The 27,490-nt window shown below is 48.4% G+C and overlaps 1 protein-coding gene across 2 annotated transcripts in view; it reads right to left on the bottom strand.

Moving 5' to 3' along the window:
* Nucleotides 1-27,490, bottom strand: part of PRKCB (protein kinase C beta) — a 217,646-nt gene that overhangs the window by 123,419 nt on the left and 66,737 nt on the right. For both annotated transcript variants that reach the window (XM_026704057.2, XM_026704056.2), the window contains exon 3: nucleotides 15,894-15,976. In XM_026704057.2, the coding sequence (XP_026559842.1) occupies nucleotides 15,894-15,976 (83 nt within the window). The remainder of the gene's footprint in view (nucleotides 1-15,893; nucleotides 15,977-27,490) is intronic.

Here is a 27,490-nt window from a genome sequence, read left to right as displayed (position 1 = left end):
CTTGAATGCAAATGTGAGTAGATTAATAGGTACCACTTTGGTGGAAAGATAACAGTGCTCTGTGACATCATGCTGGCTGTCAGGATTCCGGCAGTTGCCCTCATTAAATTATGAGCCTCAAGCCAAGCTTCAAAAACTTCAAAGGATTTATTAGGAGCTAACATGTCGGCATGACCTGTATGAAGCCAATTCTGAGACATGTAATTCACTGTCACCCTTGACCCTGGTTTTCCCCCACCCCTCTGGGTGCATCATAATTCATATTCTCCAACAAACACATTCATAACCAAGAGTCATCAATCATGTTCTCCAATTAGAGATTTGCGGGGCAGAAATTCCAGTAGCTTAGTTATAATCTTCGCAAGATAAGAATGGAATGCACTTTCGGTTCCAAACTGCTGCACTCCTCCTTCAAATTTCTCTCCCGCTCCCCTTCTGTTTGTGGCAACTCTAAAACAGGCATAGAAATGTTTTATGAGTTGACACTGGCCACATGACCTCAGAAATGCCTTCTGACAGCACTGGCTCAATGGCCTTGAAACAGAGATGAGCACTACCCCCAGAATCTGCAGCAACTAGCAGAGTAAAATATGCAGGGGAACTCCTAGGTGGCTTACAATAAAGCAAATAAAAACCCAAGATACATAATATAAAACAAAAGTAAAACACATAGCAGCTGGGCACAAACTGTTCCATGCAACCAGGAGACAGGCACTAACCCAAACCCAGATTTGAGCATAAAGCCACATTTTCAAGGCCTGAAAGGCCAATAGGGATGGATGAGGCCAGTCTTAATTCCAGCAGGATGATGTTCCAAAGGACAGGAATTACAGCAGAAAGGAGTCTCTTTGTGGGCTTCACCAGCCACACTCCCTGGTCAATGCCCTTCTTGCCAGATTGGATAGGACAGATAGAAGTAACTGGGCAGAGGAGGTAACCAGGTCCCAAGCCATGAAGCCCTTTAAAGGTGACAACCAGCACCTTGAGTTGCACCTGGCATCCAATGCAATTGTCATTGGGTAATGGGCCATATTAATTTTCATATCTAAAATGTTGCAAGACATTTTTCATCCTGTTAGGGTAATAAATAAAGGAAAGAAATAAAAATATTAGAGAGAGAGAGTAGAGAGTTACTCTATAGGCGTGTCTTATATTGATGTTAGGCAGTTGTTTTCCTATGCATATAGAAGAATTTATCTCTATAGGCATTTCTTATCTTGCTGTTGTGGAAAATATTTCTCTAACCTTTGTGTTGTAAAACTAGCCTGCAGTTAGTTACATCTCTCTCTCATATGAAGACACATGATTATTCCATCTAAATCAATCTGAATGGAACGCACTCCCTGGGAACGTAACTCCCTACATCTGGAGCAATGTACACCTTTTGAAGTATGCTGTTAATAGCCCTCTTAAATGGTCAATTGTGATCGATTAACAGACAACAGGAGAAAGGATACTGAAAGATAAACAAGTGCCAGGAGGACATTTGTCCTTTTGCAGGAAAGATGTAAATCTAACTTAAAGTGTTTTACAACGCAATTACTCTACTTCTAAAAGAATCTTAAGGTATAAGAAGAGTTACTTTCGCCTATATGCTTTGTAACTTTCCTCACATATCTGTGTGCATGAGAGGAGAGGACTGACTTACCTTTTTAATGATCAATAAAAGTTAGATTTTGTTCTTCAAAGCCTCTGCTTAAGTTCATTTTTGGCACAGCATGATCTTAAGTTATAGCTGAACTTTACAATCCTATCATCTACAATCATAAATATTTTATAATCAGTACTCAGAAAAGAAACCGGTCTATAATTTCAACACGTTGGGTCTCGAATTTAGGAACTTATATTCACCCCTGTCCAACGACCAACTTTTTCATACTCCTCATTGCATTATATAATCTCTGCAACATTTGCCACAAATCATTTGGATACTCAGCAACAGCACAGCATCGTCTGCATATAAAGCAAACACACACCGGTGTCCATAGCTAACACACCTTAGCATTCCCGGAAACATTCATCCATCTCTAGAGACATTAAACAGCCAAAGGGACATCACACATCTTTGGTTTTTTCCAGGGCTCTCCAACCTTGGCCACTTCAAGATTTGTGGACTTCAACTCTATGGCTGGCTGGGGAATTCTGAGAGTTAAAGTCCACAATTCTTAAAGTGGCCAAGGTTGAAGACTCCTCTTTTACTCCCTCCTCACTGCTGAATCATTTGGCCAATGCTCCCACTTTGTTTTTGTCATAAAGAATTCTGATCACATTCAGCAACCGACCTTTCTCTGCTTGTTGCACACAAAAAATTCCATAATTCAAGCCTGGGATTATTTGCCATGCATCGGGAATAGATTCTGGGGGTGCAGAGTGCCATCAAGCATCCTGTCCCTGTGACAGGGATCCTCCATCCTCTGGCTCAGCGCTGACCTCTTTTTTTCGAAGCAAGGAGTAACTGATCACAATGCAAACCGATCACGCGCCTCTGCTTTCTAAATAGCCTCGAACCAATTTCAGTTCAGATTCTGTAAGGACGGCCCCACGGTCTCCTTTTGCCAATATCTTGAACCTGCCCCAGCTCCAACCCTGAAAACCCGGGTGGCCTGGATTTCATGGGGAGGAGAGAGGGGTGTTCCTTGGTACCCCCTCTTCACATAGTGCTGCATAGGCATAAGTGGAGGTGGGGGAAAGCTCCTTTCCCCCCCAAGAGACAGCAGAAGAGATTCCCCGCCCACACTCTGCCCCACCTGGTGTCCCCCAGACTGGTTTGCTCCCCTCCTTCTTCATCTGCCACGCCCCCTCGCCCCCAGTCCCTCTCCTCCCTTGCATTAGGACAACCTTCACTTGCACCTGGCCTGGCTGCCTCTGCTGCTCCTTGCCTGCATTTCCATGTTTGCTGCAGCAGCATTTATTTTATTTGTCAAACACTTACAAGATAATAGGTATCAGTATGAACATGAGTAAGAATACAGGAAATAGGTACGGCTAAATGGGGACAGTAGGACAGGGACGGTAGGCACCATGGTGCACTGATGCAGGCCCCTTACAGACCTCTTAGGAATGGGGTGAGGTCAATGGAGGTTAGTTTGAGGGTAAAGGAGTCGGGGCTGACAACAGAATCAGGTAGTGAGTTCCAGACCTTGACCGCTCTGTTGCTGAAGTCGTACTTCCTGCAATCAAGTTTGGAGTGATTTACATTGTTTATATCTGTCCTGTGCTCTTGTGTTGTTGTGGTTAAAGCTGAAATATTCATTAACTGGTAAGACGTTGTAACATATAATTTTACGCACTGTGCTTGTCCAATCTTAGCAGACAAAGTTCAAAGGATGTCGAAGCCTAGAATCTCAAGTCTAGCATTGAGTTCTGTCTCTCGCTCCAGCAGCAAAAGACTGGCAGAGGCCGGGGAGGGGGCTCCACAAGGACCCTCTGAGCTACCACAAATCCATCAGGAGCCCAGGAGCCCCATCTTGAGCGGCTGCCAGGATCAGAGCCAGGGATGAGGAGGGAGCAGGCTGACTGCGGCTGCCACGGCCAAACCGCTCTGCCCTCCGAAGATAAGCAGGCTCAGGCCTGGATGGAATCGCAGGGATGCGGATTAGACCGGAGAGCTGACCAAAGATCCTGGAGGGAGCCACATCCGTTGCGGTCCTCAGAAAATTAGGTCGCCCTGCCCACGACTCCTCCAGAGTCCAGCTTAGCTGGAAAGAGTGTAGACTAGAGATAAATTTCAGACTGGAAGGGAAGAAACTCACCTAAACATGCCTCACAAGAAGCTGTTGCTGACCCCTCCTACCCGAAGAAGGCAGTGAGGAAAACGTACATTTAGTTATTCCTATATTAACTGCTGCTAGAACTGTATTTGAACAAAATTGGAAGAGAGAATAGATACCTACAGATGAGAATGTGATTAGGATAGTATTAGAATGGGCAGAAATGAATAGATTAATGTTGGCAATTAAGGAGAAAGAGCAAACTGAATATTATATAGCATGGGATCTATTTTACCAATGGTTAAATAATAAAAATGGAAGTTAGAAACAGGGAAACAAAATAAAGAAGATACGTTAAAAGAAAGAAGTAAATATTACGGCTAGTACGTTGAATATTATTAGGTTAATATTGCAGAATTAATATGTGGAATATTTTTATTGTTAAAGATTGCAGAGTCAATATTAATTCAATGAAGGATGTTGTAATTTTGATCACTGTTTAACAAAGATATTTGTACCCAGACAACACACTGCTCAACTGAAGATGGAATGATTGTATTTTTAAAAACAATTAAAAAAAGAAGCTATTGCTAACCAAAAAGGAGCCAAATTCTCCTAGCCAATGTGAAAGAGAAACGATGCTCAAACTTTCACCCACAATTGTCCTTGGATTTCATATATGAGCCCCACTTTAGGTCCCCCTTTACAGCTGGCTTGGAAGTTAAGAAACGGGGGGGGGGGGAATGCCCCAATCCTGGTGGGCTGGCAGAGACGAGCCCTCAGACTGGCGGGGTTGGGCATCCTTCGGCTTCCCTGCCCTGCATCTGGGCATCACCCCAGTAAGAGAGAGATTTGACTCCCTCTAAATCAGGGGGTCTCCAACCTTGGCAGCTTTAAGACTTGTGGACTTCAACTCCCAGAATTCTCCTAACCCCTGCCATACAGAGATCCCACCCAAGCCTCCCCCCCACACCAGAATGACAGCATCCCTGACAATCCCTTCCCTTCGCTTATTCTATTATTTCACTTTGCTGGCTGGGGAATTCTGGGAGTTGAAGTCCACAAGTCTTAAAGTTGCCCAGGTTGGAGACCCTTGGTCTAAATGCTTCTCTGGCCTGGCTGCCTTCCCAGCGGGCTGTCAATCAAAGGAATAGAAGGGAGCTTGGCCGTCTGCCCCGCCAAGGGGTTCTCGCAGTCCTGGAGTTGGGAAATTCAATGGCTATTTACACCCATAATTCTGGATATGAAGAAATCACATGGCTGCCTGGGATCTGCCCCTGGAAAACCCGTGGGGGAGGGGGGCTTAAGTAGCCTCCCATGAAGACCAGGAGGTGTGATCCTGTTGGCAATGCAGTCTTTACTCAGGAGAAAGCCTTTTGGGGCTCCCTGGCTCTGGAACCGCTCTGGAAACGAAACCGAGCAGGTTCAGCTCTTGCGGGGCTCTCCGCTGCTCAGCAGATGCCTGGCATGGGGCCAGGTTGTAAAACCGCTGCTGGATCAGCCGCTTTGCCTGCAGCCTGAGGAAAATGTCACCAGGCAAACTTCCCCCCTCCCCAGCTTCCCAGGAATGAAGAGCCAGGGGGGCTGGCTCCTCCCAGGCGGAGGCAGGTGGATGGCAGCGATCTGGCAGCACCCTCGATCATCATCGCTTCTCAAGGGAAGTCAGGATTCCAAGCTGGTAAAAAATACAACTAATGTGCATTACATGCCTGGAACTAAAAGGCATCTAAGAATAAAATGGGTGCTGCTATTATCTATATGCAGAGAGAGGGAGAGGGAATGAGGGAGGGAGGGAGAGGGAGAGAGAAAGAAGGAAAACTGAAGTGCTTTTAATAAAATCATATCATGTTATCCAAGAGATAGTTGAGGGAGGGAAGGAAGGAAGGAAGGAAGGGGGAAGGGGGAGAGAAGGAAGGAAGGGGGAGGGAAGGAAGGAAGGGGAAGGAAGGGGAAGGAAGGGAAGGAAGGAAGGAAGGAAGGAGAGGAGGAGGGAGGGATGCTGTATGTTTATATGGACAGGATTGAGAAAAGCACGATGGAACCCGAATCCTGCTATGGAAACCAGCCAGACTCTGGACACATTTTAAGGCACAGCAATGAGCTTGGTGGCATTTTGGGGGGTTTTTTGAACAAGCTTTCATTGTGGAATTTGTCTCATATTAACTTCAAATAATGTTGAAGGTATTTGTTTTATATGTGGAGAGGGAAACCATGGCATTATTTCTTCTTCTTCTTCTTCTTCTTCTTCTTCTTCTTCTTCTTCTTCTTCTTCTTCTTCTTCTTCTTCTTCTTCTTCTTCTTCTTCTTCTTCTTCTTCTTCTTCTTCTTCTTCTTCTTCTTCTTCTTCTTCTTCTTCTTCTTCTTCTTCTTCTTCTTCTTCTTCTTCTTCTTCTCCTTCTCCTTCTCCTTCTCCTTCTCCTTCTCCTCCTCCTCCTCCTCCTCCTCCTCCTCCTCCTCCTCCTCCTCCTCCTCCTCCTTCTTTTGCAAAATTTGTACAATAGCATCATGTTTAAAAGAGCCCCAACCTCTGCCTCTCCCCAGTTCTATCCCCACATATGCAAAAAATAAAAACAAAAGGTTCCCCCGAGTGCAGGAATTTGGCTGCAAAGAAACATTTGGGGAAATCGAAGCCACAGCACCAGGCTGGAGAGAGGCAGCCAAGTCAACTCCAAAAGTCCATTATTGGACAGCATGTTAATGAGATGAAAGCTGGAGGCTGGCTGGCCTCTTTCAGGGTCCAGGACCCTGAATTTTGTCCCCTCCACCACCACCCCAGGTGTAGAAAGCAGCCATCAGCTCTCCTTGTTTGGGGTGGGGTGTCACTTTTTTTCATTAAGAAATAATATTTTGGAAATGACCATATTGGTCATTAGTTTCCCTGCATATTCCACTGGAGGGAAACTAATGCTCTATTTAACTGGATGGTTCAGTTTTAGTAAGAAGCAGATATAGGCACGTCTTCAATGAGCCTTGAGATTTATTTCTCTGTCTTTTGGACAGAGAAAATGAATGCATAATCAAAAGATTTATTATGGTTTACCCCTGGAAACCCAAACATATGTCTTCAACAATTTGGTGGAATTGATTAATCTAGATCAGCTACGGGTAACTATAATGAATCGTGGCTTCAAATTATCAATATATTTATGTCTATGAAGTACATTTTGTGTGTTTTTGCTGCTTATTTTCAATTTCCTTCTTTTGTAATTTTGTTTATTTTTTTCCTTCATTATTTATACTTAGTTCATTAATTAAAAAATGAAAAACAAAAAAAGTTAAGTCTCCTTGGGCAATTAAATCAAATGCCAGGAGGCCCATTTGGGAAGAAAATCTCCCTCATAAAAGATATGCAGGAACAGAAGTGAAAATAGAAGCTGCTGACAAGACCATTTCCTTTGTAGAGGAAACCACCAGGAACAACCACCAAGAACAAATCAGTCAGTTAATATCCTGCCTTTATTGTTTTTATATGGATTCAGGGATGCTCCCAGGGTCCACCCCCCCCCCTTCCAAAGCTTCACAGGGAAGGTTTCACTCATTCTATAATGTATGCAAACGCGAAGTAATTTATGGCCTCTAGACTCCACCAATTTTATTAACCTCAAGAAATCTCACTATATAAAATAATTATACTCTAAAAAGAGGATTGCCTGGTTATTTGTTTAATAATTAATAAATAAGCATAAAATACTAAATGTCTTACTTTAATATTTGATAACTGTATTTCTGCTTCACTGGGTTCCTTTGTAATATAATCCACATCTGTGTATTTCATTTTATGTGATTAAATACATAAAAAGCCCACCAGATTACAGGAACACAAGCGAGCAGTCAGACAAGGAGATCCAAAGTCATTGCAATGAACAAGGACATACTTTTGCAGTTACTAAGATTGTTGGTTGAGCAGGAACAAAAATAGCCGGGGAAATGATTGAAGTTGGGCCCCTTGTCAGTCAATAAGAGCTCTGATTTACCAGCAGCTTATCAAGTACTTAGGAGCCCAGCAGGGCTTGGCAGCACAAGGAAACAACAACTAATGACTTAATAGACAGCCATCAACACACCAAGGAACAGCTAAAAAGCCACAGACAGCCAAGCATCACATAAATACTATACATAGAATAGCACACATTCTGGTGAGAGATAAGTTCCCTGAGGGTGGTGTCCGGTATAAATCAGAAGACACAACCTCCGGCCCCAGCGACCAACCCAGATGGAATTCTGCAAAAAGACCATAGTTTCCCCAAAGGCTCCATGGCACAAAAAGGTGAAGAACCCCTAATCTGGGATGGTGGGTGATGGTGGATGGCCTTCCTGATTGTCTCTGCAGGAGACAAGGCTCTCTTGGAGATTCAACTTGTCCCAACATTTGGGAGATTTAAGAAAGCAATCAAAATTGGTTTATTTCAGGAAAGGAACAACTGCAACATTTTCCTTTTCCGTTATATGGATGTTTACGGTTCCTCAGACTTCCTGGGTTGGTCTTCTATTTCTTTCTCATTTATCCCATATATATACCGTTATCTTTATTCATCACAGTTATATATATTACTGAGTCAATCCAGTTTACCCACAAGACCGTAAAACTGCTTGGAGATGATTAGCAACTGAAATGGTATAATAGAAGTCTGATAAAACATATAAAATACTGCTTTTATAATGCCTTGGTAAGACCACACTTGGAATATTGCATCCAGCTTTGGACACCACGATATTAAAAGGATGTTGAGACTTTGGAAAGAGTGCAGAGAAGAGCAACAAAGATGATTAAGGGACTGGTGGCTAAAACATATGAAGAACGGTTGCTGGAACTGGGTATGTCTAGTGTGGTGAAAAGAAGGACTAGGGGAGACACGATAGCAGTCTTCCAATATTTGAGGGGCTGCCACAGAGAAGAGGGAGTCAAGCTATTCTCCAAAGAACCTACAGATGGGTCAAGAAGCAACAAATGGAAACTCACCAAGGAGAGAAGCAACCTGGAATTAAGGAGGATTTCCTGATAGTGAGAACAAATAATCAGTGGACCAACTTGCCTCCATCAGTTCAGGACCTGGAATAAAATCCAGCTTATTTTCTTTTTCCTCTCTGCCTCTGATTACTCAGCTGTACTGATGAGGCAACACTTCTGGAGCTTCTGAAGGATTTACGTCTTTCGTAACCGTGACAGAGTTATGGACATCTGACTCAAATTGTTGTTTTTCTCTAGAAGGGCCTCTTGGGAAGACCTCCCATTAAGAGCTCTTCTGTCCCGTAATCAAATGAAGTCGAAGGAAATAACCTATTATGATCCTGTCCCAAAGCTCTTTGTTGAGAGTTTATTAAAATACACATTACATGGACTTAAAACACTTGGGATAAGAAGCTAAAGCTGCCTTTTAAACCACCTCTGCTGTCCTTGGACTACGGGAGGGTGGGCCACGTCAGAACTGGTCAGAACCGGCCGAATCCCACCCGCTGGGCAGGAAGGGCCCTTCCGTTTGGCCTGCACCACAGCAGGTACAAAATCCTCTCTGAAGGATCAGAGGCAAGGTGGGCCAAGAGGAGCCTCCCCTGAGCAGCCATGGCTGGAGCAGAGCCCTCCGCTCCCTCCAAGAACCCGGCTGAGCAGGGACGGAAGAAGGAGCAGCAGCTCCTGGAGTTGCAAGAGGGCGGCTCCGTCATAGGCACGAAGCGGGGCTCCACACAGCGCCCGGAGGAGAAATAGAGAGGAAGACAAATGCTTCCCCTGCTCCGCTTGTCTTCTGTCTCCCCTCAGTGATGCCGCCAGGAGAGGGAGGGAGGGGGAAGGAAGAAGGAAGGAAGAGGGAAGGAGAGGGAGGGAGGGAGGGAGGGAGGAAGGAAGGAAGGAAGGAAGGAAGGAAGGAAGGAAGGAAGGAAGGAAGGAAGGAAGGAAGGAAGGAAGGAAGGAAGGAAGGAAGGAAGGAAGGAAGGACAGGGAAAGGAGGAGAGGGAGGGAGGGAAGGAAGGAAGGAAGGAAGGAAGGAAGGAAGGAAGGAAGGAAGGAAGGAAGGAAGGAAGGAAGGAAGGACAGGGAAAGGAGGAGAGGGAGGGAGGGAAGGAAGTAAGGCAAGGGAAGGAGGGGGAGGGAAGGAAGGAGAGGGAGGGAGGGAGGGCGATGGAAGAAGGAAGGAAGAGGGAAGGAGAGGGAGGGAGGGAAGGAAGTAAGGAAAGGGAAGGAGGGGGGAGGGAAGGAAGGAGAGGGAGGGAGGGAGGGAGGGGGATGGAAGAAGGAAGGAAGAGGGAAGGAGAGGGAGGGAGGGAAGGAAGGAGAGAGGAGGGAGAGGGAGGGAGGGAAGGAAGTAAGAGGGAAGGAGGGGAGAGGGAAGGAAGGAGAGGGAGGGAGGAAGGAAGGAAGGAAGGAAGGAAGGGAGGGAGGAAGGAGAGGGAAGGGAGGAGGGGGAAGGGAGGAGAGGGCGGGAGGGAGGGAGAGAGAGGGAGAGGGAAGGAAGGAGAGGGAAGGAAAGAAAGAGGGAAGGAGAGGGAGGGAGGGAAGGAAGGAGAGAGGAAGGAGGGAGAGGGAGGGAGGGCAGGAAGTAAGGAAGAGGGAAGGAGGGGAAGGGAAGGAAGGAGAGGGAGGGAGAGGGAGGGAGGGAAGGAAGGACTCGTGAGTCCTCTCTCTTCAATAGGGGAGGGGGCAACTGCTCAGACTCTTTCCAGGATCTGGCTATCGGACGCCCGTCTTCTCAACTGGATGACCACCAGGCAAGAAGAGCGCATATAGGGCTAACTGGTGCATTAGCCAGAACCGCTGACCCGGCAGGGTTCCCAACTGGTGGGGCGGCTGCCCTGGGGCTGGCCAAGTCCAGAAGAAATGCCAAAGGGGCAGATTTGCTTGGAATCGCAAACCGTGAGCCGCCCCTCAAGCAGCCCCTCTGGAGGCGAGGGAGGTGCTGCTGCCCGTCAAACCGCTTTCCAGGCCTCTGGCCACTGCTATCAAGGACGTCAGGGGCCTCCTTGGAATCAAACCAGAGTCAAATGTGCCCTCTTGGAGAGCTAAAGACAGCAGTCACAGCCAAGGAATTAAGTCTGATTCGTTCCGGTTCCCAACCAATGAACGGGGGTTGCTGGGGGCTTTGTTGTAGCATTGCAGGGAAGAAACATAAGCACCGGGGGGGGGGTGGGGGGCTTGCATATAAGCCTCGCTGGAAGAAAAGGCTTCCCTTTCCACGCACGTAAAAGCGCCAACCTCACACCCTGTTTGTGGGTGCACTGTTCAACGGGTATTGCGCAAGAGCATACCATCTTCCCCTGGGACCCCAAGACACAGAACATAATAAGAGTTGGAAGGGACCTTGTAGGTCATCTAGTCCAACCCCCTGCCCAAGCAGGAGACCCTGCACCATTTCTGACAGATATCAGTCCAGCCTCTTCTTGAAAGCCTCCAGCGATGAAGCTCCCACAACTTCTGTTCCATGGGTCGATTGTTCTCACTGTCAGGAAATTCCTCCTTATCTAATCAGTAAATTCATCATTTGGAGGCATATTGACTTGGAAATTGAGCTCAAATGGGTGCTGGGCTAGGAGAAGACCCCGTTTCTAAGGGGTCAACCCTGAGGCTGCACCTCCAGACTGTGCATGGTAGCACTACAGGAAGCGACAGTGGTGAAAAATATGCTCTCACATTTCAGTGCCGCCCCTCAGGAACGGGTGATTATTTTGACTTGCGCAAAATCTCATCCTTTACACGGCAGAAATTGTACTGCTTTGTACAAATAATTAGGGAGTAACCACCAGTTCTGAGGTTTGACAACTATCAAAAGGAAACATTTAAAAATAACTCTTTAAAATGAAAGATGAAGCTGTTTTGTTCTTAGAGTGACATCCTCTGTCAAGCAAAATATGCTCTATTTAAAAGTATAGATAGATTTCTTGAATTTGACTGGTTAACAATGGTGACTTCCTTGACATATTTTGACTTTTAAATCAGCTAAAACTGGATTTACAAGGCAGTAAAATTAGTGTTCTTAAAAGTTCACAAAAAAAGTTGAAGTAACGATTTGAAAACTTTGTTTATGGACAAAGCAAGTTGACAAGAGAAATATTGCATCTTTTTTTCAACATTAACTGAGTTACAGAAGAAATATGGTGAAACTAATACATGAGATATGATTTCTGTATGAACTTGTATAAAACTGAAGTGAATATTTTCCTCCAGCTGATGCTGGAAAAATATACACTAACAACCCATTTATCATTAACCCCCAAGATGAGAAAAATACCACTGACTCTATCGGATGTAAATTCATTAATTGAATTTGCCTGTGATATTGCCTTAAAGGAAATGTTGGAACATTGAATATTCACATCTTATGAAACTGCTATTTCTTGATGTGCAAGATATAAATATGACATGGTTTTTCTTCTTCCGTTTTCTATAAGTACCGTAGAGAAGATTTGTTTCTTTTGCTCCAGTTAAACTGGACTTTTGTATGTAAGTATCAAAAGGAAAACAGGAAAAAAAAACCCAGTTCCCAGTCATTATATAAGGTTGGAGAAACTCTGCTAAGCCCTCCTCAACTCCTCAAGCCCTCCTCCTCTAGCCTCATCTTTAAAAAATCCAGAAAAGAGGAATCCACTTTTGCTTTAGGTCTCAACCTTGGCAGCTTTGAGATGGATGGACTCCAACTCCCAGAATCCCCAGCCAGGAAGCTAGAAGTTGGAGTCCATTAATCTCAAAGCTGCCCAAGTTGAGAGGTGCTGCTGCCTTACAAAAACAGTTCCAAGCCTCGGAGAGCTTCTACCAGTAGCAAATCCCTCCTAATCTCTTTGCAGGTTCACCCCCATGTTTGCTTGACCTTAGGATCAAGAGAGAAGAAATCCATCTTCTCTTGCCCTTTTAAAAATTTGATTTTTATGATTTTTATTTTCCTTTATGACCCACAGTGGCGCAGTGGTAAGTGCGCAGTACTGCAGGCTACTTCTGCTGACTGCTGGCTGCCTGCAATTCGACAGTTCAAATCTCACCAGGGTCCAGGTTGACTCAGCCTTCTGTCTTTCCGAGGTGGGTCAAATGAGGACCCGGATTGTTGGGGGCAAGAGGCTGACTCTGTAAACCGCTCAGAGAGGGCTGGAAAGCCCTGTGAGGTGGTATATAAGTCAAAGTGCTATTGCTATTTTCCTTCCTTCTCTTCTTCTCTCCTTCCCTCCTTCCTTCCAGGTGGTTAGAATGCAGAATTGCATGCTAACTCTGCCCACAGTCAGCAGTTCGATCCTGACCGGCTCAAGGGTGACTCAACCTTCCATCCTTCTGAGGCGGGTCAAATGAGGACCCAGATTGTTGGGGGCAAGAGGCTGATTCTGTAACCTGCTTAGAGGGGGCTGGAAAGCACCACGAAGCGGTATATAAGTCTGCTATTGCTCTTTGCTCTCCTGCACTTGATGGTCTTTTTGCTATTGTATCTCCCGTATCTTGCAAGGGGCCCCTTTTCATCCATCTATAGGCATTACACACAACTTCTCTGAAGTAAGGCGGGCAGCTATGAGCAGGGAGACCTCCTTCTCCCCACCACAGCCAGCCATCACCACACCCTCTGTGCCTCAAACCAGCATGTGGCTTGTTCTGCCTTCTGAATGGTGGGAGGGGCACCTCAGAGACTCTTGGTTGCCTTCCCACATTCAGATTTGGAACTTGTTCTCAGGCTCCAAAGACCCAGCAAGATTCTTCTAAGCAGTTTGTTTTATTCTTCCTCGCCTCTAGACAGAGAACTTACCCAACTGAAACAGACTGTTTGTACCATTAAATATACTCTTGAGAACTCTTGGGGAAGAGCCATCTTGACTCGCTTTCTCCCACACAAGCTATCCGAGATCTGTTTCAAGGGGTGTGATTTAACCGGTGTAACAACCGGTTTGGTGAGCGTGCGCTTGGCGCACATGCCGAGGATTTGCTACTGTCCTCCGCCTGCAATCCTGCACTCTCCCTGTGTGTTGAACAGCTGGCGCGGGGCAATCCGCTGTGCCGTGCGCAGCAGCTGAGCTCGAAAACCAGGAAACGAAGGTGGGAGGGCCAGCAGCTGATCATCGGAGTGAACTGGTTCACTGACAGATGATTGTCGGAGATACCGGTTCAGCCGAACCAGGCCAAACTGGCAGAAGACCACCCCTGCTTTGCTCTCTCTTGGTCTTCTGGGAGGCCTCCTTCCACCTCATTCCTCCTGGGAACGAAGATGGCATTCCACCCCACTAGCAGGCCAGCGGGGAAGGGAGCAGAAGAGGCTCCCCCAGAGGAACTGCGCAGAGTGGCCTCACACCGAAGGTGCCCTGGGGACGAGGTCAGTGGAGGAACTGTCATCTGATGACCCAGAAGCATCTTGACATTGGAGAGGGGCAGCATCTGTCTCCAGGCCAGGAGGTGGAGAGAGAGAGAGAGAGGAGGAGTGTGCATGTGTGTGCATGTGTGTGCAAGGCCAGATTCAACTAGAGTCCAAAAATGCCACGGCCTTCATTCACAAGACAGATCCTTCAAGTGCCAACCCTCCCTACATCCAGCACAGAGCTCTTGCAGGACCCCCTAATGATCTGCTCAAGATGGAGGATCAAGTAAGCAGGAGGGGAAGGAAGGGAACTGCAGTGGGGGAACCTCCTCCCCACAACTTCCAGGTGGGAAAGCCACAGGGTGGTGGAGAGAGCGGTGGAGGCTGCGTTCAGTTGACCAGACAGCCTACCTCGGTCAACGTTTTAAAGACCTGCTCCATATCTGCCTGGCAGCTGGCCTGCGAGGACAATCATCTGGCTGTATTTTGGTCTGCTCATCACCAAAGAGACTAAAAATAGAGGGAGAACAGAGGCTCATCAGCACCTCCCCATCAATCACAGTGGCAGCCTCTGAAATTAACTCTCCCCCACTGACAGCACATTGCTTCAAAGTGTGTGTGTCTGTGTGTGTGTCTGTGTGTGTGTGTGTGTGTTGCCTTGCCTTGCTTGGTGCCCAAAATGTGGATTCTCTCCAGATTTTCTAAGACTGCTGAAAGCAGAATCGGTATTTTTATTGTTAAATTAATTGCTGGGTTTCTAGCTCAAAGGGCCTCGAGGTACCATTTATAGATATGTATAAACATTTGGAGTATGGCAGGAGAAAAATGGGAGCATTTGCCTCCAAACTAATTTTGCATTTCCTTCTAAACTTTCAAAACTCTGAATGCTTAATTTGCCTTTTTGACAAGTTTTGAAATCGGGCCCTTTTCAATTCAGCTCTTTCGTCGCTCTCCCAAGAGCACTCCTGGATCAAACCATATCATCATTCATGGCTCTATCTTGGGTTGTTTTGGCCATATTCTGCAGACCTCTCCCAAGCGTGGCAGGGGGCGGTTCCACAGGAAATGGAGGAGGGGCCAGGAAAACGGCCCCTGAGCAGAGAGGGTTCTTTTGGCGTGAAAGGATGGGCAATGCCTTCCAGGCTGGCGTAGATTCAAAGCAGTATTTTGAAAACCAAACCCAGAATATAGAAAGTATATCTGGGGACCACGAGCTGCAAATGCGTTAAAGGGGCTGGGGGCAAGGATATCACAACGATGCCCAGGCCATGTGATCAAAGCCCCTCCTCCCCCCCTGATCTTTTAAACCAGGGTTTGCTGGCTGAGGAATTCTGGAAGTTGAAGTCCACAAGTCTTAAAGTTGTCAGGGTTGGAGGCCCCTGGTTTAAACATCAGAACTGCACTCCCTTTGCAGACACCCCTGTAAATTAAGATCATTTTTCTGAGGTGGGAGGCCTGAAATTCATCAGGTGTCCTGATCCCGCACAGGCCTCGATTCTGTTCTCCAGGCTTAGCCTTCCCTTCCTTTTTGCAGATGGGCTAAAATACACACACACAACAAGCACACACGCACACACGCATGGCACTTAAATGGAATTAAGGACACCAGCTGCAAAGGCTGTGCAAGGACTGAACATTCAAGTGTGGAGTGAACTTTCTTACTGTTCAAATCAAACCACATGAAATGTGCAATTCTAATTATTATTATTATTATTTAGATCTCCAAATGGAGCCAATTGGCTTTATACCCACGTACATTCTGCCTTTGGATGGTGTAAATCACACACCCACATTCCCTCCATGGAGTGTGACCCCCCAAAGCACCCCCTGAGTATCCCCAGCTGGGGAATGGGCTCCCTGGGGTCAACCACAACCCCAGGCCTCAACCGTTCCCTACATCCTTCCGGCCAGCTCTGCTGAGTTTACTCACGTCGGAGGCAGGTCCCTTGTCGGCCCCTGGGCAGGAGAAGGTAACAAACTCATGGCACCTCTTGTGGACAACGAAGCAACAAACTGCAACGAGAAAAGTGAGGGTTCAGGTTAATAGGGGGCTCGTGAATAAGTCTTCAGTCCGGCTTAGGGATAATCCTTGGGGTGCCCCATGTTATCCCTGCCTTTTCTTGCACTCCACATCCTGATTTTTGCATTTAATGTGGATTTTGTAAGGCAGAAGTAATTTGTTTTCCTGTCTTTTAAAAAAAATAAGACGAATTTGTTTAATTTACGGATGTGACAAGATTCTCATCTTTATGTGGAGTGGTGGGGGGGGTGTAGAAACAGACCTTGCAAGATTTTTCTCTGCAAAAGTCATGAAGGATTCTGCAGAGAAAGCCATTCATCTCTGTGAATTAGTGGCCAGTAAAGTCAGGTTCTGCAGGGGCCTTTGCTAACTCTAGTGACCATGGCCCACAGCCAAGATGGATGGGAGCTGGAATCCAAAACACTTGGAGATTGAGGAAAAGGGCCCAAGGGATGCGGTCAGATCAAGTGGTTGGTTTGTCTGCTACTCTAATCCAAACAACAGTCTTAGCAGATTCATTTTAATCCAGACTCGGCCCTTTGTGCCCAGGAACAATAAGGAAACAAGCGGCAGAGACTGGTCTTTATCCAGGGGTCCCCAAACTCCGGAGTGAGTCCGTCACTTAAGACAATGGCACCAACATCTGACTCTCCTTCTGCATTTAACCAGCACTGCAAATCACTGATTTGTCCAGGGAGACCTACAATTCCTAGGTGGTTCATATTCAGAGCAGTGGTGGGATTCAAATTTTTTGACTACCGGTTCTGTGGGCGTGGCTTGGTGGGCGTGGCAGGGGAAGGAGACTGTAAAATCTCCAGTCAGAGGTGGGATTTGCCGGTTCTCCGAACTACTCAACATTTCCACTACTGGTTCTCCACAGCTGTCAGAACCTGCTGAATCCCCAAGTGCCACAATCTGTTTCTTCTGACAAACTGGTGTGATGGTATCAGCGATTCTGTTCATCGGGCATCCAGATTCGCTCCACCCTTGCAACGATGGGTCTGCGGGCTTTTTACCACCCATGTTCAGAGCAGAAGGACAACCATACATATCTATTTATTGAGTTCAGCGGTGGGATTCAGCCGGTTCCGGGCAGTTCTGGAGAACCAGGAGCGGAAATTTTGAGTAGTTCGAAGAAACGGCCAATCCCACCTCTGACTGGCCCCGCCAACCCCATCTCTTCTCCGCCTCCCATTGAGTCCCAGATGATCGGCTGGGTCTCCTTTGGTTGCCCTGCACAGGAGAACAGAGCTGGAAAGCAGGTTAGTGGGGTGGGGAAGGAAGGGGGATTTTGCAGTACCCTGTCACACGCACCTAGCCACACCCACAGAACTGGTAGTAAAAAGATTTGAATACCACCACTGATTGGGTTTATATGACCTCTCCCCTCAACCATGGAAGGGGACTCTGGGTGTCATGCAATAAAACAATATATTATAAAACCACTTTTATAAATATTATAAAATATTTGGAAAAACCACTAAACCAGGGATGTCAAACTCAAGGCCCACGAGCCAGATTCGGTCCACGGGGTGCTTAGATCTGGTCCATGGTGCCTCTGCCAGAGAAATGGAGCTTGGGAGGGCCACACACGTTTTCGCTCCGTTTTCGCTGGCAGAAGGTTGCAGGAGGCTGTCGCAGCCGGAAATGGGGCTCAGGAGTCCATTTTCTCTGGCAGAGCACTCAGGCCTCCAAAGGCACCCCCGACATGAGTGACACTGAGCTGGCCATGCCCACTCGGGCCACACCCACCCTGGCCCCCTGAGGTCAAACACAACTCTGATACGGCCCTCAGTGAAATCTAGTTTGACACCCCTGCACTAAACCAAAAGCAATTACGCATAAATAAAAACAAGATCGCAACAAGATTGTTAAACATGGTGCAGCCAATGCGCGCTGGCTCCCTTCAGCCAGTGCTGGAGGCAAACATCAGTCAGGGAGGAAAATGCATATAAATGTGAAGGCTGAATACATAAAAATTGAGCTTGGCTCTCCCAAGTTTAAAGCCGTAAAGACCCCTCTTGCCAATGCCAGAATTGGCACTGCCAGCCCTCTTTGGGGCCCTCCAGATGCCTGCAAAGGACTAGCAGAGCCACCGGGGGCAGTTTGGGAGCACGTGGCCATCTCAGCAGTTGAGGGATAAATCGATCAAGCCGTTCTTGTCACCAGGCTGACTGTGGTGGATGAAGGGAAGCCATTTCGTTCACAAGGGAGCTCCGGCTGCACCTGGCCAGAAGGAACCCCCGGCTGCAGCCCGGACGGTTCGATCGGCGCAAGGATGCAGAGGTGTGCCATGCAGAGGCTGCCTGGCACTTCATCGCCTCCTGCTGCCCTTGGACTTGCCAGCAGCCAAGCAGAGGCGAGTGGGAAGAGAAGAGAGAGCATGTCCGATGGGAGCAGATCAGCAGAGCAGAGCCTCTGTGGCGCAGTGCTTAGAGCGCAGTACTAAAAGCTACTTCTGCAGCCAGCTGCCTACAGTTTGGCAGTTCAAATCCCACCAGGCTCAAGGGTGACTCAGCCGTCCATCCTTCCAAGTGGGGTAAAACGAGGAGCCAGATTTTGGGGGACAAGAGGCTGACTCTGTAAAACGCTTAGAGAGGGCTGTGAAGCACTGTGAAGAAGTATAGAAGTCTACGTGATATTGCTATTGCTATTATAGCATCCACCCCGGAGCTGGTCAATTCTGTGGCAGCTTTTTACATGTGATACTAAATAAGAAAACCCATATGGCAGAACCCATATTCCCTACTTCATGGAGGGAGGGAGAGACCAAGGAGGAATACAAATTTGCCCCATTCACACATCTCTGATTGGACTGTGACTGGTACTCTTACCAATACTCCACCCAGGGAGGCTGTTTTTCCCTGGATCATAACTGTATCCATCCAAGGTGCTTCCTTGATGCCAAGAGCATTTGTCCAAAAACTCCCTTGGCTCCTGGAACCTCGCTCAACATGAGCCAACAGTGTGCAGCGGCAGCCCAAAAAGTGACTCAACCCTCCACCTACCCAACCCGGCATTTGCTGCTGCTTGGGGAAGCCCAAAGGGTTGAAAAATGCCCAGGGCAGCTCCCCGCCCCTTCCAAGACGGCCCAAACTCTACAGGTGCAAAATGCATCCGAGGCATCTCAAGTTATCACCAGCTTTTCTCTTGGATAAATTACTGGGTTTCTTTCCTTCTCAGTTTCCCAAAGAGAAAGGCAATCTGCTTTACCGATCTGCCTTCCCGCTCCTCATCTGAGCCGCTGCCTTTCTCAGCTTGGCCAAGCTGCCCTGGCCAAGGGGGTGGGGGGGGGTGTTGTTCCCATTTTGGGAAGTTTTCGTGGCTTGCTAACATAAATTACCTTCCCTAAAGTATCAGCTATCTTTGAAGCCTGGGCGCCTTCGGGGGGCGAAAAGAAAGCTTTTAAAAAAAATCTTCCTCTGGTGGTTCATCAAGTGAAGATGCCGTGAGGAAGCTGCTACTGGGTGGATCACATCTGCATTCACACACAAACAACACACACACACACACACACACACACACACACACACATTGTTTTGAAGACCTTTGTTTTCCCAATGCTTTTTACTTTGGCGAGTCTTGGAAACATGTCAGTTTTGATTCTATCAGAATGTCTTAGCAATTCTGTTTGCCCTGTTCTGTTTTTATTTATTGATGGTTTACATCCATGTAGTGAACAAGCCGTTTTTCCAAGCAGAATTTGTTCCAAGCGGAGAACAGGCTGGTTGAAAAGAGGAGTGGAAGTCCCTGTTTTTTCTCATAATTGTGTGCAAAGGCCACTGAAACTGACCAAACGAATTTCCCCTGGCCTCCTCGCATTGAAATGTAGGAGCCTGATGTCCTCCTTCCTTTGGGCTACTGTTTTTTAAAAATGATAACAGATAATCAGAGTTGGAAGGGACCTTGTAGGTCATCTAGTCCAAACCCCCCCCCCCCAAGCGGGAGATCCCAGACCATCTCTGACAGGTGGCAGTCCAGTCTCTTCTTGAAAGCCTCCAGTGATGAAGCTTCCACAACTTCCGAAGGCAACTTCTCTTCCATGGGTTGATAGTTCTCCCTGTGAGAAAGTTTCTCCTTGTTTCCAGGTTGAATCTCTCCTTGATCAGTTTCCATCCATTATTCCTTGTCTGGCCCTCAAGTGCCTTGGAGAATAGCTTGACCCCCTCTTCCCTGTGGCAGCCCCTCAAATATTGGAAGACTGCTCTCCTGTCTCCCCTGGTCCTTCTCTTCCCTTGACCAGCCAGGCCCAGTTCCTGCAACCATTCATTGTATGTTTTAGTCTCCAATCCCTGTGAAATCAAAGCAAAGAAAAGGGAAAGGAAGGGAAGCCCTGAGAAGCATTTCCAAGTTTGCTCCCTTATACAGTCATGAGTGTCCCCAACCACCAGGGCAGTGGCGGGATTCAAAAATTTTTACTACTGGTTCTGTGGGTGTGGCTTGGTGGACATGGCAGGGAAAGGATATTGCAAAATCCCCATTCCCTCCCCACCCCACTATCCTGCTTTCCAGCTCCGCTCTCCTGTGCAGGGCAACCAAAGAAGATCCAGCCGATCAGCTGGGACTTGATGGGAGGCAGAGAAGAGATGGGGGCGGGGCCAGTCAGAGGTGGGATTGGCAGGTTCTCCGATCTACTCAAAATATCTGCTACCTGTTCTCCTGAACTGGTTGGAACCGGCTGAATCCCACCTCTGCACCAGGTCAATCCAGAGGCAGAAAAAAAAGAAGGAACGGAAGCAAGGAAAGGTTCCTGAGGGATGGACTGTAAATAGGGCACCTCCTCTTTCAGAGCTGTCAAACCCTGGGAGAGGAATGACTGGTGGTGGGAGATCCTTTGTTCTCTGCAGAAGACAGAAAGGGAGGATACCAGCCCCACTGCAGGATATACCGAAATGCCCTCTGACCAGGGAGGCTCCACGTGCCACAGCCAAGTGGGAGAGGGGGCTGAGGGGAGACCCCGGAGGGAAGGAAGTTATTGGGGGGGGGTAGCCAGCTAGGATGCTTCTGTCTGGGTGAACCTCTAGAGACAAGGGTGGGCCTCAGAGGGGCAGTCCATGCAGGAATTCTCTCACTGCCGAGAATTGAGTGGGCTCATTGGAGAGACAACAAGAACGGTGCCCCGTTCGGACAGATGTGCTTGCAACAGCCTGACAGTCTAGTCTTGATCAAGTCATTGTATGTAATTACTCCACCATTGAGGCAGGCTATGTTTTTCGCAGACCGGTCCGTGTTCTTTTGAATGGCATATCTACTACGTGGAATTGTGGGAATGGGCGTCTCTGGGGCCTTCTCTTGGCGGACAAGCTAGTCCACCCAACACTGTAGGCTAGGGATTTCCAATCTTGGACTTTAAAATGTGTGGGCTTCAACTCCCAGAATTCCCCAGCCAGCATGAACAATTCTGGGACTTGAGACCCACACATCTTCAACAGCAGTGGGATCCTATCGGTTCTACTATCAGTTTTACTATCGTGCGTGCGTGCCCTTCCCCCACACCAGCTGAGGCCTGCAACGTCAATCAAGAGAAAAATGCAGGGGCACCTTCGGGGGGGGGGGGGCAATCCTGCGCTTTTCTCTTCTTTCTCCTCTCAGCTGATTGTCAGAGGATTTTTTTCCTCCTCTCAGCTGATCGTCAGAAGCTTTATTTTATTTTTTACTACCAGTTCGGGCAAACCGGTCCAAACTGGTAGCACACCACCACTGATCTTCAAGGTGCCAAGATTGGGAACGCTCTGACAGGAATTATCCAGAACCAAAGACAAGATACAGGAGGAGGAAAGAAACAAGGTAATTTACAACATCAACGGTAACAGTTGCATCCATTGCTAGTGGGACAAACATCAGTCAGTTGAAAACCAGAATCCATGAACACTGGCTGGCAGTCCATCGCTACCCTGCCAAATCTCTAATCTCTGCCCACACTGACACCGAACAGCAATTGGGGCCATGCAAGAGTCATCGGCCACGCTACCACCCACCATGCCCATGAGTTAATCGAAGCCTGGCACCCCACAAGCAATTGCAGCAACAGACATATTGACCTACAACCAGCCTATGAACCCCTTTGAACTGAAATCAACCACACAGCCAAGCAGAAATGGCACCGACCATCAACCATCCCACACAACCCCACAACCAACAGTTCACCTCCCAATGACCCTCACCGGACCTGACCTCCCCATTTGCAAGACCCATCACAAAACCCTCGCCTGACATGATCCTCACCTGACTTGGCCATCACAAGTCCTTCTGACCACACAAAGTCCTTATAAGCAGAAGAACATGGATGCAAACATCCCTTAAACTCTGCTGAAGACGCTACCCAGCCTGGTAACGAAACACTCGGAAACCAACCCACAAGCTCAGAGAATGAACCTCCACCCTCCCTGGAAACCCTTGCTATAGGCTCCAGTACACCTGGGATGGAAGACTGGATGGACTTGCAACAGATGAACCACTTCCTTACGGTCAGAGGCTATGAACAGACTGTTAGGGTGAAATTCATGCAATTTTGACCTGCCTGAGATACGCAGGTCAAAAGATCCTGTAGTGGCCTCCACAGGGTCATGCAGCTTTCATCCGAATGACAAAACTGTCTGCCCATCGCAGGTGTGTCTGTGGTGCTGCTCAAAGAGACGCGCACGGGGGGGGGGGATTTGGGACATGACATGGCTGCTTTCATCAGCCTGGTTGCCCATTGTTGGGGACCTCTGATGAGGAGCCTCTGCACTTTCTTTTCTTTCTCTTGTTTTTATTTCTCTGTCATTCATTCTGTTTAGTTAAATAAGAGAATTGCTTTTTAAAAAATTGGAAAGGTTTTTTTTTTTTTTTGCTGCAAGAATCAGACCACCCATCTCCAATTCTGGATCCCCAATTAGCAGCTGAATTCTCACAAGTCTCTGTTTCTGTTTGGGGTTAAAAGCAAAATCCTCACCTCTGCCAAGGAAGTTCTTGAGGTCTAGTTGTGCCCTTAAGTGGTTTTAACTCTCATGGTGCCTGCAGGAAGAGCCCAACAAATATCAGAAGCTGTTTGGATGCTTGCAGGGTGGGGTGTCTAATCTGCTGCTGTTAAACAGTTTTATCTGTTGCACATAAAAACCAGGCAGAGTTTCTGTCACGCTCATGGATGCTATCTTGACTTTTTTGACCTTGTCCTACGAATGCCCCACTGTGGGGTCCAGGAAAACCATGGTGGTTTCCCCCAAATGGCAAAGACTTTTATCCCTGGCAGGGACCTTCTCCTGTCCCGAGAAGCTGCTTCAGAGAACCTGCGTTATTTGGATATCTATTTCATCTATTTCAAGGCTGGCTTTTTGCTTTTTGCTTTCTGCAGAACCACTTCCTGTTTTCAACAGACCATCTCAGGTTTGCCTTTGGGAAAAAGCAGCCACCCACGAGACCAGCAGGTGCTTCCTTTGGCCCACCCAGCCACGACCGGTGCCTAGGGGTGCCCCGAGCCTGCTGCAGCCAATGACGCCGGGCGGTATAGTATCCACAGGGGGGTAGGAGAGCCCCAACCCGGCCAAGGGTCCCCGCTGGGCTCAGCTGGAGTCCACCAGGCAGCCAAGAGCAAAGACCTTGCTAGTGACACGGCTAACCCAAGTGCAGAGGCCCAGCGCTGCCCACAAGCTCTGAATTCCAGCCTGGAAAGGAAGCCAAAAGCCGAAATCCAAAATAAACTCAGACAGATCCAGCTGTTGGCCAATCAGCAGAAGGCAACGTGGTTCACACTGGCAAAAGCATTGACGCTCCTGAAAAGCCCTGGGGCACACTTGCCCCCTGAACATGGTGCAGTGGTGGTATTCTAGCGGTTCGGCCCGGTTCTGCCGAGCCGGTAGCGGTGATGAGCAGCAGAGACCGAACCGCTTCTCTCTGCCGCTCTGCTGTTGGGCCCACCTGCCTGCCTGGGCTCCTACACTCACTTTCCTCCTTTGCTTTTGAAGCACAGCTGCTTTGCGCAGCACGACAGAATGCCGCGCAGCAACCGCTGAAGCAACTGGGAGAGTGCAGCCTTGCAGGAGGTGAGTTGGAATGCCTCTGCGCCTGTGCAAAGTGCGCATTTGGGACCCGTGCGCATGCAAAGGGTGTGCACACGCACAAAGTGCACCCGCCACGCCATGCCCACTGAACCGGTGGTAAAACTTTTTGAATCCCAGCCCTGACATAGCGGCGTTTACTGCAGGAGAGGCCATTGTGGGTGGGCAGTGTCAAGAAAGCAGTCGGGTGGCAGAGGAGGACAAAAGATGGTGGAAAAAATGGGAGCTGGGAAGAACTGGAGACCTTCCTCCTCCGTCCCACTCTTGTGGAGACACTAGCAAGGCCCGGCCCCATCGCAGGCTGCAGCCTTGCCCAACCTGCTTTCTGGGTTAACCCAACGCGGGGAACTCCTAGTCAATTAAACAAGCTGAGCACACAGCACAGATAGCTTTGCAAACTAAGATGATTATTAACTAAATTTAATGTGCACTCTCCATTGCATCCAGTAGGGCTAATGAGTAGGTTTAAGACTGTTGCTTAAATGATATGTTGAGGTAAATAATAGCCGTAGACATAGCTCTACTCCCCCCCCACGCATTGGATACATCACCCCCTTCCCCCAGATGGTGTCGTGAACGGCTAGAAAAATGAAGGAGGACCACCTGGTGGCCTCCTTCTCATCTGCTCACCTCTGTGTTATGTACATAAAAGGGATAAGACTAGAAGGACCCAAAGCCCCTCCCTTGGGGACCCTCCACAGGGCTTGTGTCCACCAGCTCTAGAAAGGTGGGGTTGGTTGATTTTGGGGGTTGAGGTATTTTTCAAGAAGGTATTTTTTTTCTCCTCCCGATGATCAGCTGTTCTGATGATCAGTTGGGCTGGGATCCCCCTTGCTGTCTCACTGCTTCCCTCAGGAGGCTTCCCCGAGGCCCAGGAGGCAAAAAGGGGCATGCGGGGGGTGGGGTGTTGTTGCTCCCCCTGCACCCCATTTTTTGCTTTCCTGGGACCCAGGGAAGCCTCCTGAGGGCCCAGGAGACAAAAAAAAGGGGGGGAGAAGGAGGAGGAGGAGGAGGAGGAGGAGGAGAAGAAGAAGAAGAAGAAGAAGAAGAAGAAGAAGAAGAAGAAGAAGAAGAAGAAGAAGAAGAAGAAGAAGAAGAAGAAGAAGAAGAAGAAGAAGAAGAAGAAGAAGAAGAAGAAGAAGAAGAAGAGAGGAAGAGGAAGAGGAAGAGGAAGAAGAAGAAGAAGAAGAAGAAGAAGAAGAAGAAGAAGAAGAAGAAGAAGAAGAAGAAGAAGAAGAAGAAGAAGAAACGACGTCCACCCAGTCACATGGCCACACCCACCTAGCCACACCCACCTAACCACACCCATAGAACCGATTGTTTAAAAAACTGAATCCTACTGGATCCCCCTCAAGGAAGATCTTCAGTTCCTGGGCCTCCTTTGCCAATATCCTGGTAGGGAAATGTGGCCTCTGCTGTTTAGCTCCTTCCTGTACATCTGTGCAAGGCCCCAAGGATGGGGCAGGATCCTCCTTCGGATCGAGGCAGTACAGCCGATCTCTACTTCTGAATCATTTGGCCCATTTTCTCCTGGCCCCGAGGGAGGCGGTGCGGAAGCCCTTGGGCACGAAGCCAAAGGGCCCCCAAGCACCAGAGGCAGCCCCAGCAGCCTGGAGGGGGACCAGGGGCTTCACCTGCTCTCCGTGCAGACCTGGAGGGAGCGGCAGAGCATTGGAAGCCCTTCTTCACCCCACTCCGAGGCCGAGTGGGATCCGCACCTGCCCAGAGGTTCTTGTGCGACCTTGCATGAGGTTGGGGCACCTGGTGGTATCCTTGCCTAGCGGATGCATCCCAAGCAGGAAAGCCTCAGGAAGGCTTCTCTGCCTGACAAAAGAAGGACCAGGGACCTCCCTGAGGAAGCAGAGGCACCTGGATGCATTTTTGCAAATTCTTGGTCGTTTCCCACCCACCCACCCACCCCCACACTTCCCCCTCCCCCCCCTTTTTTTTAAAGTTCAAGAAGGTTGAAAGGCTTGGTGGGCAAGTGAAGGGTGAAGAGAACCGGGAGGCCTGCAGACAAAGTCCTCGTTGTGTAATCCTCCAGCCTGATTCGTCAAATGTCACCACCACCCCAGTCCATCTGGATACACACACACACCCCACCTCGCATTTTCCCAGGGCTTCATCTGTCTCCTCTATTTCTTGTTTCCACAAAAAGGAAAAAATTGTGCAGGGGGGGAAAGAGGGCATGTTGCCTGCTTTGTTTGGACTGGTGAGGGGGAGGAGGTCCTCCTTGGGGAAACTCCCCCCCAAATGTTATTTTCTGCAGGCTGGACAGACCCGAGCGGCCGATGCCACCAAAGGGGATCATTTCTCCTTCCTTCATTTCCGCTTTCTCGGTGCCAATGGGCAGGTCCAGGACCCATCGAAAAACGCCGCTGCCCCCAGTGCAATGACATGCAATCCAAGAACCGATTCCGATTCTCCATATTGATCCTGTGGTCCGACTGAAAAGAAATCCAGACATTGCAGCAGAGGCTTCCATGCCTTTGCTGGACTTTGGGAGAAGCCGCCGCCGCCGCCGTTTTCCTGCCCTCCTGTCAAATCCTGCAAGCAGATCCCAGACTCCGGACTAGTTGCCGGTCTAAAGCCAGAGGGCAAAGAGGCGGGGGTGGGGGTGGGGGAATAAGGCTGATTCAGAGCATTAATTCAGCGGCAGAAAAATAAACACTGTGGCAGGTGCTTCTTTTAACGTCTTTATAAACATAATAAGTAGGTTTTAGAAACCAGTTGTAGATTTCTCCAACATAGAGCAAACTCGGACAGAAACATGTTGCAAGTAGCTTCAGTAGCAACTCAGGAGCTGAGAAACAGGCGTCAGTTTCACTTTAGTTCATCAGGCAAGCATTATACACAGCAGAGGAGAGGAGCCGCTTCACTTTCAATAGACAGACTCAGAGCTCAACATAAGCTGCAGAGCTTAAAATAGAGCCACGCCTAGGCTACTTCTAGTTTCAGTTTCCAAACCGTCCTCATTGGCTGACCTTGTTACCATGCTCTAGTCCAGTTCAGGAATCTACTCTGACAAGGCTCTTGTTCTTTGCCCCCCTCCGCCCCCGCCTTGAGAGCTGCACCACTGGCGTCCCTGCAGTAGCTCAGAGGTGGGTCTGCACAGGGCAGGCAACGGATCAGCCAGATGTTCCCAGAACCCCACTTCATGGAAAGGAAGCGCCCCCACTCTTTCCTCCCCCCCCTCCTTCCATAGGCAGACTCTGCAATGGAGCCTTGCAAAGAATCCCACAGTCTCAGAACATAGAGTAACATGGATGGAAGGGGCTTTGGAGGTCTTCTAGTCTTCTAGCTCAACCAGGAAACCCCATAGTATTCCAGGCAAATGGCTGTCCAATCTCTTCTTGAAAGCCTCCAGATTCAGGCCTTGCTTGCTTCCTTTTGGGTCAAGAAGGGGCAGGAGCATCTGTCCTGGCTGCTTCCCTGGAGGAGAAGCCACAGGGGACCAGCCAGGGGTCCCAG

This window comes from Pseudonaja textilis, chromosome 14, assembly GCF_049901715.1.
Source record: "Pseudonaja textilis isolate UNSWEBS1 chromosome 14, rPseTex1.2, whole genome shotgun sequence".
Lineage (NCBI taxonomy): Eukaryota > Metazoa > Chordata > Lepidosauria > Squamata > Elapidae > Pseudonaja > Pseudonaja textilis.
The sequence above is the reverse complement of the archived record's forward strand: the minus strand, read 5'-3'. Positions and strand labels throughout refer to the sequence as shown.